The 12,147-nt window shown below is 40.7% G+C and overlaps 1 protein-coding gene across 4 annotated transcripts in view; it reads right to left on the reverse strand.

The window, feature by feature from the left end:
* Nucleotides 1–428: 428 nt before the first annotated feature.
* POLH (DNA polymerase eta) overlaps nucleotides 429–12,147 on the reverse strand; it is a 39,976-nt gene continuing 28,257 nt past the window's right edge. For 3 of the 4 annotated variants that reach the window (XM_020976785.2, XM_020976786.2, XM_078155339.1), the window contains 5 exons: nucleotides 11,352–11,471; nucleotides 11,102–11,225; nucleotides 10,326–10,391; nucleotides 7,675–7,844; nucleotides 429–2,746 (listed from right to left, as the gene is read on the reverse strand). In XM_020976785.2, coding sequence (XP_020832444.1) covers nucleotides 1,870–2,746; nucleotides 7,675–7,844; nucleotides 10,326–10,391; nucleotides 11,102–11,225; nucleotides 11,352–11,471 — 1,357 coding nt within the window. In that variant the 3' untranslated portion in view covers nucleotides 429–1,869. Of the gene's footprint in view, nucleotides 2,747–6,774; nucleotides 6,980–7,674; nucleotides 7,845–10,325; nucleotides 10,392–11,101; nucleotides 11,226–11,351; nucleotides 11,472–12,147 lie in introns of those variants that run through there. The other variant, XM_078155340.1, reaches the window with a different exon arrangement.

The raw sequence follows: 12,147 nt of genomic DNA on the forward strand, positions 1-12,147 counted from the left end.
TAATTCAATCATCTGCTGAACTAGCTATCTCTCCCAGCTTTGTGTTATTTGAAAACTTGATGAAATTGCAGATATTCAACAAAATACTCAGATTAACTAACTATATCTCATCTATAACTCCTGACAGTTGTCAGGTCCAATCACTTTAATCCTTACTTATTAAATACTTATTAAACACCTACTAAATGCAAGATACCTAGTAGGTGCTAGGGGATACAAAGATGTCCTATAAAAGGGATTAATACAAGAGATAAGATATACACACAAATAACTATAATGCAATGCAGTATGGGTATAGTAAGAACCACTGAAGGAGTTTTAAGTGCAATTAAGAAAAAGAGATTTCCCCCAAGGGAGATTCAATTCAAGCAGCATCAATTATAAAGAATTTCATGGAAGACTGAATGATCCAGGTCTTGAAGGATAGGTAGAATTTTGGGGGGAAACTTTTATACACTTTATTTAAGAAACATGTCTCGTTTTTTTCACTTCAAAGAATGAATAGCAAAGCTTAGTATTTCCTAGCCTTCCAGTCACAGGTAAGCCACTGGCATTAGACAGATGATAATTTGAGTCAAGAGGACTGTTTTAATCCATTACAAATAACAGAATCTTTTTAAAAGACCACTGTGCTACATACATATGCAAGACTCCAGGAAACATTATTATACATAATTACGCAAACTGATTTATAAAGCTAGTGAAATTATTAATAAGAGCAAAATGGGCAGAATTTTGATCAGAGTTGGGGAAGGAAGAACACTGTAAGCAGAAGAAATTGCTTAAGCAGAGACACAAAGGAAGGGCATGTTAGTATCCTACATGTGAATGGGTCAATTAGAGAAGCAATTTCTTATTAATCGCCCTAATTTGGGAAGTGCTGGCGATGGCAGGATAAGAATTTCTAATGAATACTCCAAGGGACCTCGAAGCCATCTAGTCCAATCCCTTAATTTTACAGATGAAGAATCTGAGGCCCAGAGAGGTTAAATGATTTGCCCAACGTCACACAACTAGTAAGTGGAGGAACAGGGTCTGGATCCAAAGCTTTAAGCTCTAAATCCACTACTCTTCCCATTGTATCCTGCCTCCTTCCTTTCACATCTAGTCCTTTTTTGGTATTTGAGGGGGAAAAAAAACACAACTGCCCTTTATAGACTTGGCCTTTGGAATCCTCTGTGTCACATGGATTAGCTTCTCTATCTAGAGTGAAGCCATGTCCCAGACTTCCTCTGCAGAGACTGTAGCATAATACCTTAAAATTCATTCTCTGACAGCTAGAATTTTGTTCCATTAAATCCACTATACTTCAGAATAAAAAGGAAAAAGCCCTAAAATTGGAGGCTATCAAGAAGAATCACTTGTCATTAAATCCTTACTTGTCATTAACTGGTCTGGTTACCACAGAAATACCCTGCCTAATGCCATTGATTGGTTCTACAAAACAACCTTTCAAGGGGCAATTTTAGTCACATAAAAAAGGGTTATAAATAGGAAATCAGTCAAACTACACTATAGTAAGCTTTCACAAATTTAATTCATTACTGTGGTGTTTGGTAATAGCATTACTATGAAACACAGGTTGGGGCCACCTTACTAAGGCATACCTGTATTTATCAAACACCCAACTGGGCACAGAGCATTGTAATAAGCATCAAGAACTTTAGATTTTAAGGCTTTGCACTAGGGTCTACAATTAGAAAAACAGCATCTTTCAAGGATCACCCATTATGTGGGGTTGTGAAGATAATTTTTTGTCTGTGCTAGAAAAGTTTATCATGGATTTCCCTTAAAATGCCACACATATTTCTGTTTCTAGGATTTCAGATAAAAATGATAAATCCTGGGCAAGTAAGCCCTAAGCCAGAGCTATCGTGTTAATGGCTTAAAAAATGATTCCAACGTTCGGGTGCCCTCAGGCCTAAGGCGCTTGGCACTTGAAGGCAAGGGGCTCTTGGGACTTCTCTTGGCCTGAGAAGGGGAGGTAGCAGGGACAACAGGAGACTTGGAAGAACAGGACCCCAAGAATGAGCTTTGCAGTTCCATTGCAAAGTGATAGTCCATGTGTTCAGGCATTTCCCACACTAATATCAAAGAGCCACATTTTTCACAGCACAGCTGGTCCTCAGCATCTGGAAAAGCTGGGACACTAGTAGCTACCTTGTCAGTACTGTCCGGAGAAGAACCAAGTCTACTTGGCCCACTCTGGGCCAAAGCCATTTCTCCTAGAGGAGCTGCGGAAGGTTTAGGTTCTAGGACTTCATGGTGATCTGGCTCTTCTGGAGAAAACTGGTTCCTGGTGATGTTTCTAGCCATGGGCAATGAATTTTGTGAAGGGAGAGGAGCAGAAAAGCGGTTGTGAAGATGTGGATGTGTTTGGGCCTCCCTATCTTTTCGTTTAAAGAAAGGTTCTATTTCAGTTGTATTGTTGCAACAAAATTGTAAAGAGGATTTCAGTGGTGAACTGGATGCAGGGACCTGAGTAGTAGCAGAAGGTGGCATGGAAGCCTCTTTGGCTTTCTGCTTCTCTGCAGCTTTTTGGAAAAGCAGCTCCAGAGAACCGGTGGATCTCTTAGTAGCTACCACTTTGGGGCCACTTTCCACAGTTTTAACATTTGAACCGGCAACATCTGACTTCTGAAGAGACGTGTTACTGCTCATAAAGCTGGTGATATCTGTGCAAGATGGTGGAGCAGAAGAAGAGAACTTCGTGGCACAAAGGAAGAGCATGGTGAGGGGAGGAGACCTGTGCAGAGAGGAAAAAAGGAGCAGAAAGATTATCAACAAGTCTAGGTTTCAGGGCTTAGATAAGTGAGGACTATATTCAAATCCCATATAGTTGGGATGATGGAGGAAAGAAATATCACTCACTGACAACACAGCTAATACATCATTACACAAATAGCATTGTATATTTTTATTTTGTTACTTAGAGCTACAGTCCACAGCATGGAGCTGGACTGGTCAGCATTTGGGGCAGGGCCTGCTAGCCAAGACAACCAAAAAGAACTAGCTAAATTCTAGGTCAAAAAGAAACCTGGAGAAATCGTCTCATCTATCCCCTACTTTTATGCAGAACACCTCTTGACCCAGACCTGAGAGACTCCCTATTCTTTGTAGAACATGAACTATGAAAGAAGGCAACTTTACACCACTGCTTAGCTTCCCATTACAGTATCCAATAAGTCTCACTGGAAGTTCTTTTTCCTGCTTTAATCAAATATTTTCAAAAGAGCTAACTTCCAGAGGGGGAATGAGAGCTGTCTTGTTTTTTCTTTCTGTCTGTCTTTCTTTCTGCCTGTCTTCCTTCCTTCCTTCCTTTCTTTCTTTCTCTCTTTCACAGTTGGAGTTAAGTGACTTGCCCAGGGTCACACAGCTAGTGTCAAGTGTTTTGGTCACAGGTCGCATTTGAACTCAGGTCCTCCTGACTTCAGGGCCGGTGCTCTATCCACTGCGCCACCTAGCTGCCCCTTGACTTGCTACTTTTCAAGTGAGAGAACTCTCTTATAGATAATAGATAAAGAATTGGTCTCCATCCCACCTCTTCCCCATATTGGCAGTATGACCTTAGACAAGGCAGTTATCATTTCACAGGTTGAGACAACAGTAAGACTATAACAATGCTAAGATGATAAGATACAGAGGAGGTGCTGATGTGCATTGGTAGAGGAGGCTCCTCACCACCAATAAAATCACATGTCTAGTCCAAAAAAACCTTTTCAGAGTATTAATATACTAGAGCTTCTGGTCAGGTGTCATGCTATGGGACAGCTTTATAATCAAGTAATTTTGGCACTTCAGTAATTAAACTCTCCTGGATGGGGTCGAAAACCTGGGTGTGAATCCCAGTTCTGACACTTACTAAAACTGTGGCTATAGAAAAATTCTCTGAGACTCAGTTTCTTTACCTGTAAAGTGGGGATAATATGCTTGCAGTATCTGACTTAAAGGGTTGTCATGAGTAAAGTGCTTTGTAGATATTAAAGTCATATATGAATGTGGGTTATTGTTATTAAAAACAGATTAACTTAAAAATTAATACTATTATAAGTGTGATTATAATGTGTTACCCTTGCAAGTAATTTTAAGCTCTAGAATAAGGCTTTGTATGAAAAGTATAATACAAATTATCAGGTATTATTGTTGTTATTTGGGATTTGAACATCTCAACACACAAAAACACTGCAGAGCATCCAATAGCTAACAGAAAATTCGGAGAAAAGGGCAAGAACTTTCCCTTTCATATATACTCTTCCCAGCCTTAGAGAGGAAGGCCTCCAGAATAGTGAGTAGGTAGATCCCCTTATGGAGGATTTGTGGAAAAACATAAGACAAGAATCACCCAGGATGAAAAGGCATGGATGCACAGCAGTCTACACCCACAGAGTAGTGGAACAGATGATATTACAGATCTACTTAAGCACACTTTACACACAGCCCACCATAACATCTGTATTTAGAGATAGATGAGATACTAGGAATCAACTAGTCCAACCCCTTTATTTTACAAATGAGGAAACTGAGGATCTGAGAAGAGATGTGCCTTGATCAAGGTCATATGGCCTACAAGTGGCTGAGGTGGGATTAGAATCCAGGTATCCCATATGCCAGGATACCTTTGAGATGCAGAGCCACAACTAAGGGAGAGAGTCCTAGGCTTTATCCTAGAGTGCCAATATTTAGAGGGTTGTACTTTCTCCCTTTGGTGGCCCTTTAGCCTGCTGTTAGATAGGCAACCACAAGGTCCTCTGATTGCCTACGTGGTGAAGTCTAATACGTTCAGGGTCTCCTCACTGTGATGTCTCTCTTCTGAAGCTCAGGATGAGGAACCACTTGCTGTATCATAGGCAGTATTTGCTGGGAATTAGGTGGATTGTCCACCCTTTCCCACCTATGGCCTAGCTCAACTAAATAGGCTACTCAGGACATAATCTGGGTATAGGTCTTTGGAGTATTATTAAAAGGTCATTGATGGGGGGCAGCTAGGTGGCACAGTGGATAGAGCACCAGCCTTGAAGTCAGGAGGACCTGAGTTCAAATCTGGCCTCAGACCAAACACTTGACACACTATCTGCGTGACCCTGGGCAAGTCACTTAACCCCAACTGCCTAAAAAAAGAAAAAAAATGTAAAAAAAAGGTCATTGATGATTCTAACAGTAGCATAACAAGAAATGTATGTATGCAAACTAATTAGCTACTTGACATTTTAATTTTATTTTTTTATAATTGGATATACATAAAAGCCAATGACGAAGTGGTAATTATTATATAAGTATGCAAAATAATACGTGATTTGATCTTCCTGATAATCAGAATCTTAGTATAATTTTAGAGCATTTGATTCAATTCATCAGGCAGGGTTAAATATGGTTATCAGACTCCACTCTTAGAAAATCCAAACTACTGCTAGGGTCAGAATCTGGATGTAATGCTATCTATATCATTACATCATTACAATCCAAAACAAGTCTCTCTTTTTAGTACTCATGTTTCATGACTATCTGAAGTTCATCAATAAGAAACAGAATTCAATCTGAGAACATTACTAGCCCTCACTAAGGCCTGGCTTCACCCTGACAGGAGGATGGTATCCCTGGTTATCCTCTCTAGTACTGGATGTACCTTTTCACACCCTGATCCATTGGTCCTAATTTTGGAAAAGGGGGTCAGAATACTCCTTACTGTCCCCATTGTTACTTTCAGACTTTTCCTTTACCTCCATCACTCAGCAACCTCTAGTCCTTCAAAGCACATGGAATCAACATTTTCCACTCACTCCAGAATATGGTAGTCGCAGTAAACCAATTTCAGGGTCATTCTCCTAACTGTAGGTATTTCCCAAGGTTCCTCTTCACTTTCTCTCTTGGTAACCTCATCAACTCACATGGGTTTAAGTATCATCTGTATGCAAATGACTCACAGTCATACAGGGGATTCTAAAACTCTTACACACACACACACACACACACACACACACACACACACACACACACACACACACACACACACACACACACTCTCCCATGACCCTGAGTCCAAAATCACCAGTTGCCTATTAGACATTTCAAACTGGATGTCCTAGAGACATCTCAAATTAAATATAATACATCCAAACCTCACCTCATTATCTTCCTCTAAAACCCTCCTGGCTTCCAAACTTATTTCCATGAAAGAAATTAATCATTCAGATCCATAACCAGGGTATTCTCCTGGACTCCTCACTCTCCCTCACCCAACATATCCAATTAGTTACCACATCTCACTATTTCTACCTCCATCACATCTCTCAAATCTAATCCCATTTGGCCCTTAGCTTTTTCCTGAGTTCAGGCCTTTATTACTTCTTATATAAATTATTGCAAGAGTCTCCTGATTGGTCTCTCTACCTCAGATCTCTCACTACCCCAATCCACCTTTCACACTGCTGCCAAAGTAATTTTCCTTAAGTGCAGTTCTGACCATATCACCCCTCTACTCAACTCCATCAGCTTCCTATTCCCTGTAGAATAAAATATAAACTCCTCTTGTTTAGTATTTAAAGCCCTACAAGATCAACCTATCTTCACAGTCTCCTTGGCTATTACTCCCTCCCCCACATCCTGTGTCCCTTCCAAACAAGCCTTCTTTCCGTGCCTCCCACAGGCCATTCCATCTAGGTCTCTGTGCCCACAAGTTGAGCTTTCCCCCAAGCCTGAAATGCACTTGCTCTTTACCTCAGCTCCACTTAGTGGTCAGTGTTTGGGCCTGAATGAATATAAATAGAAATTGTTACCATTTTGGCCAGAAACCCTGAGGGTCATCTCCAGATCTTCATCTTGCCACTGGACCCAGATGGCTCTGGAGAAGACAGTGAGGCTGCTGACTTTACACAGCCCTGCCTCACTTTAAATCCAATCCACTTGCATGTCATGCATGGCATCACCTCTCTGCTGTCCTGGTCCTCTTCTAGAACCAAGGGCAAACAACAACAATCTCCACCTAAGAATTCAAGCACCATCTTCCATGAGATTTTCTTGATTTCCTTACCTGCTAATGCTCCCCCTCCCCAGACTATCCTGTGTTTATTCACCTATTTTTTGCCATTATGGGCTTGTTGTCTCTCCCATTAGAATGTGGTTATTTCATCCTTTGTCTCTGCATCTTCAACCTAGCACAGGATCTGGCACATAGTAGCTACTTAGTAAATGCTTGTGCTTGATAGATTGTTTTGAGCTTGAGGCTAAACAGGAATGTGGACCCAGTTTACTGACAGATACAATTAGAGACACCTTTGAGAATAGAAGCAGATACTTTAAAGTTATGTTAATTAGATAGCTGGGAAGAAAGTTCTCAGTGTTTTTCCCTAAATGACTCCTCCCTAGGTGACACAGTCCACGTGGGCAATTATCTGTCTGCAATAGGCCTATAACAGCTATGTTATATTCTCAATCTCTTACCGAAATCATGAGAACGTAAACATTCAGGATGAAAGAGGGGAAAGCTGCAGTTGGACAGTTTAGCTTCTGGGGTGGCAGCTGTACATTCCTCCCAGAGTGCATGACCATTCTCCTCCAGGATGTGGATGTTGCTAGGCTGAGGCATATTCATTTACCATTAAATACTGCAGCCCACCCCAGTGGTGAGCTCTTGTACTCTCAGGGATCTATCTTCTTAATAAAGAGAAATGAACTCACCATTCAGCTTTGATTCCAGCAGCATTACAGTTTCTGATAAGAGCAAATGCATCACTGCTCATCCTGCGGGCATCATAGCAGGCCAGGGCACAGCAGCGGCGCAGGCTGCTAAGACGTTTGTCTCCTTGTACCCGGATGGTAACTGCCAGCTGTGTGGCCACTCTGTCATTCTGTGGGTAGAAGAGAAGAGGGAGCCAAAAGTGAAATTGTGATACACATCTGGATATCACGTATTGCACAGGAGATGTCAGGAAAGCCAAAATAACAGGTTGGTTTTGGGGGAAAGAACTGTTCAAGGACTAAAAGCCAAATATATGGGGAAGGAGTCTGGAAACAAGCTATTTACTGAGTGTTTAGTATATACATGGCACTGGGCCAGGCACTACAGAATACAAAGATAAATAAGACACACGTTTTGCCCTCAAGGAATTTATAACCTAGTACATAAAAGAAAATAGTAATAAAAGGCAATAGTGTCCAGAGGTACATATTATAGTGCAAACCAAGTGCTATTGAGAAAGAGGTAGCATCTGAACTGTGTCTAAGGATAATGAGGACTTTGATAGAGATACAGGGGAGAGTATTCAAGGCAAAGACACTGGCAGGAGTGAAGGCACAGAGCAGAAATATGCGAGGTGTACTCAGGAAATGACAAGCAGTCTACATGTTTGTGTAAGGGTCTGTCTGAAAGACATATCCAATCAAAACGCAACTAGTAGTATGGATTGGCTCCATAATGAAACTCATTCTCTCTATGGGCTGCCCCTATACTAAGTGAGGACATGTCATTACGGGCTCCTACCTGTGTAACATCTGTGGGAGGTACAATTTAGAAAAATCTGTTTATTGTATAATCTAAGAAGTGAACAAAGAAAAACTAAAAAGGGAGCCTTCCTTAATCCTTAAATCCTAAGCATCTGAACATTGCTGATGCTCATAATACTGCAGTATATTTTTCAAGAGGAAGAAAAAAGGGCAAAATGTTCTAGCCTAATGTATCAAAATATTGTGGCAAGATATATAAGGGTGAGCCCGAGTTCAAATTGTTGTTGTTTATTTGGCTCTTTGAGTCACATCTGGCCTTTCATGACTCCTTTTGAGGTTTTCCTGGCAAAGATACTGGAGTGGTTTGTCATTTCCTTCTCCAGTTCATTCAGATGAGGAAACTGGGGCAAACAGGGTTAAGTGACTCACCCAGGGTCACACAGCTAATAATTGTCTGAGGCCACATTTGAACTCGGGAAGAGGAATCTTCATGACTCTAGGCCTGGCACTCTATCCACTGGGCCACATAGCTGCCCCACAGTTCAAATAGGGACCCACAAAGCCAACTTTAAAAGATACTATAAACTGATTGAAGGATATTGTTAAGGAATTAAAAACAAAAGAGAGAGGAAGAAGAAGTAGTGGCCATGTGTTGAAAGAAAGGAAACAATCAAAAGCTAGAGTTATAAGGAAGGTGATGACATGGGAGAAAGAAAGTACACTTGAAAACATTAAAAATAACTGAGAAAATTTTGGAAAACTTTTTTAGGGCTCAGTCCTGAAGTAGACCTTTCTGGGAAGAAATTTATCTTCTCCAGAAAGGATTTTAATTGAGGGAATCTGTCTTTAAGCACTACTAGAGGCTTAAGAATACATGAATTTGCGGCATGAAAGTCATTTAACATGTGAGTACTATAGGCAACTCTTAAGATCACAAACTGCAGAGAAAGTGACTACTTGCATGGACAAAGGAAGTTCTCTAAATCCCCAAGTTCCCTATACCAATGAAATTACAGGCCAATCCCCAACCCTAGTCCTCTGCCACCATACAGCATTCTGCAACGTGAGAAAAGAGTGTCACCTAGTGGCCAAAGTCAGAACGATCCAAGCAAAAATCTTTTTTTTTTTCTCAGTATCAAACACAACAGCTGAGCCCCTTTAATATATGCACTCAAATCCCAAATTAAAAGATAGGATTAAGGTGGAGTCATATCAGAAAGTATTCTGGGGTACCCTGTAGGTTAACCCATATTTTTTGAGAAAAATGAAATGTTCAAATCTTTATATAGAATTAAGAGATAGAATATATATATATATATAGAATCTTATATAGAATTAAGAGATCACTAGTTCAGTCTTCTCATTTTACAGATGAAGGAACTGAGGTTTGGGGACCAACCTGTCCAAAGACACACAGAAGCAGAGGTGGAACTAGAACCCAGGTCTCCTGACTCAGTCCAGGTCTCTTTTCACAGGGCAAAAGAAATAGTGATGGTCTACTATTTTTCATATCTAATCTAACTCCAGTGCTTCCTACTCCTTTCCCATCAACAGTTTTTTAAGACTAATGTCCATATCCTAAGATTACTTCTCAGGGTATTCAGGGTTACAGCAGAGGTATGAGGAAAAGACACAACAGACACTATATTTGATGGGCTCTGTGAGAGGGCCACTCTGACATATGAAAGAGGCTTTGACCTTTAATAGGCACGTCTTAAAGATAATGGTGCATGGGGGGAAGGGAGGAATAAGAGCATAACAGTGCTGCTTCTGAACCTGGAAAACATTCAGCAAGGTTCTAGATTCAACATTTCTGTTTCAAAAACAAGCTTCCTAGAATGTCCCCAAACCCCTAATACAGATAGAAAGAAGAAAATGTTCCTTACGTCGTTTCGATCCTTGGTCAGTCTCTCTTCTAGCTCCTGGGCTAACTGTAGTAGCCACCACTGTACCTGTAACAGGAGCATTTGGGATTCAAGATCTCATGAGTAACAACAGTACACTTCCATCACGGGACTTAGCCCAAGACTTGTTCAGGCCTTCAACTGCACAAACACAGGAAATATCCCAAGGATCACTAATTCAACTCTTTATCACTAATCAATACTATTTTAGTTTATGCTAAGACAATTTCTAGATCTCTAGTATGTTTTTTTTTAAATTTTTAGACAATTGGGGTTAAGTGACTTGCTCAGGGTCACACAGCTAGTAAGTGTCAAGTGTTTGGTCTGAGGCCGGATTTGAACTCAGGTCCTCCTGACTTCAGGGTGGGTGCTCTATCCACTGCGCCACTTAGCTGCCCCAACTAAGCAACTTTCTAGGTGCTCCTGACATACTATCCAGTGGATTTCAGGCACATCACACTCCTGTGAAACTTAGCACAAAATTTCTTAGGGCTATCAATTTTCAACTTCAAAAATGAAAAATTCCATTTAGAATTCTAATCAAGTTCGTTTCATTTATTTTGGGGCAGAAAAAAATGAATGTAAACTTAAAATTCAGCTTAACAATTTTCAAGTTCTGGAAGGAACATCTATTTCCTTCATATTCTGCAATCCTGTAGTTTACTTAGCGCAATGAAGTTCCTGACTAAATAATCAATAAAAACCCCACTTCAAATCCCTGTAAAAATGGCATTTTCTGCCTGAGGATGTCTGCCTACCTGTTCCTGAGTAGCCAGGGCTGTTTTCCCTGGGAAATTCTTACTACAGCCAATGGTGTTGGGTAATTGCCTGGGTTTTACTGGATCATGTTCAATCCCTCTGCACATGGCATACAGCCAGGATCTAATGAAGAGAAAGGAGGACAAAAGTTGAAGGTAAACTCTAGCCCTTGGCCCATTTCCCTAAGTCAAGGAAAGGAAATTAGCATCACCATAAGGAAATTACTCAACTATAAAATAAACTGCTTACCCATTCTTTTCTCCAAAGTGACTCTGGAGCTGGAGTTCAGTGAACTGGGTTAGCTCACCCATATACTCCACTCCTAGGGTATCAATAACAGAAGCTCCCAGCTTTCCTCCAAGACTACGGCTGCCAAAAGAAGGAAACGGAATACAAAGATTACTCAGAATAAGGTTGAGACTGGTTAGCAGACAAAAGGATATCATACTTGGGGCAGCTAAGTGGCGCAGTGGATAGAGCTCTGGCCTTGGAGTCAGGAGGACTTGAGTTCAAATCTGTCCTCAGACACTTGACACTTACTAGCTATGTGACCCTGGGCAAGTCACTTAACCCTGACTGCCTCCCTCAAAAAAAGCAAAAAAAAAAATCATAGTTAGGGTCAGTGGCATTATGGGGAGAATAGATTTAGAGCTAGAAGAGACCAACTCCTTCGTTTTTACAGACAAGGAAACAAACCTAAAGGAAGTTCAGGGCAACACAGGTAAGCCCAGGGTAACACAGCTAGTGAATGTCTGAAGCAGGATTTGAATCCTCTCATTTCACTTACCTAGAACATCTTCTTCAGTCATCTCCTCCTGTCCAAATCTTATTGTTTAATAACTAGCTAAAATTCAACCTCTTCTATCACCTTTCCTGACCACCTCAGGTTGAAAGGACCTTTCCCTATTCTGAATTCCTATAACAGTAACTGTTAATTCTGCAATTAATCATTAATTGCCTTGTCTTTAATTAATTAAATCTTCTACTTATTCAACTTGTTGTGTGTAGATCTTCAGGGTGAACTTTTTGAAGTTAAGGAATATGT

This window comes from Phascolarctos cinereus, unplaced genomic scaffold, assembly GCF_003287225.1.
Source record: "Phascolarctos cinereus isolate Bilbo 61053 unplaced genomic scaffold, phaCin_HiC Scaffold_5;HRSCAF=322, whole genome shotgun sequence".
NCBI lineage: Eukaryota > Metazoa > Chordata > Mammalia > Diprotodontia > Phascolarctidae > Phascolarctos > Phascolarctos cinereus.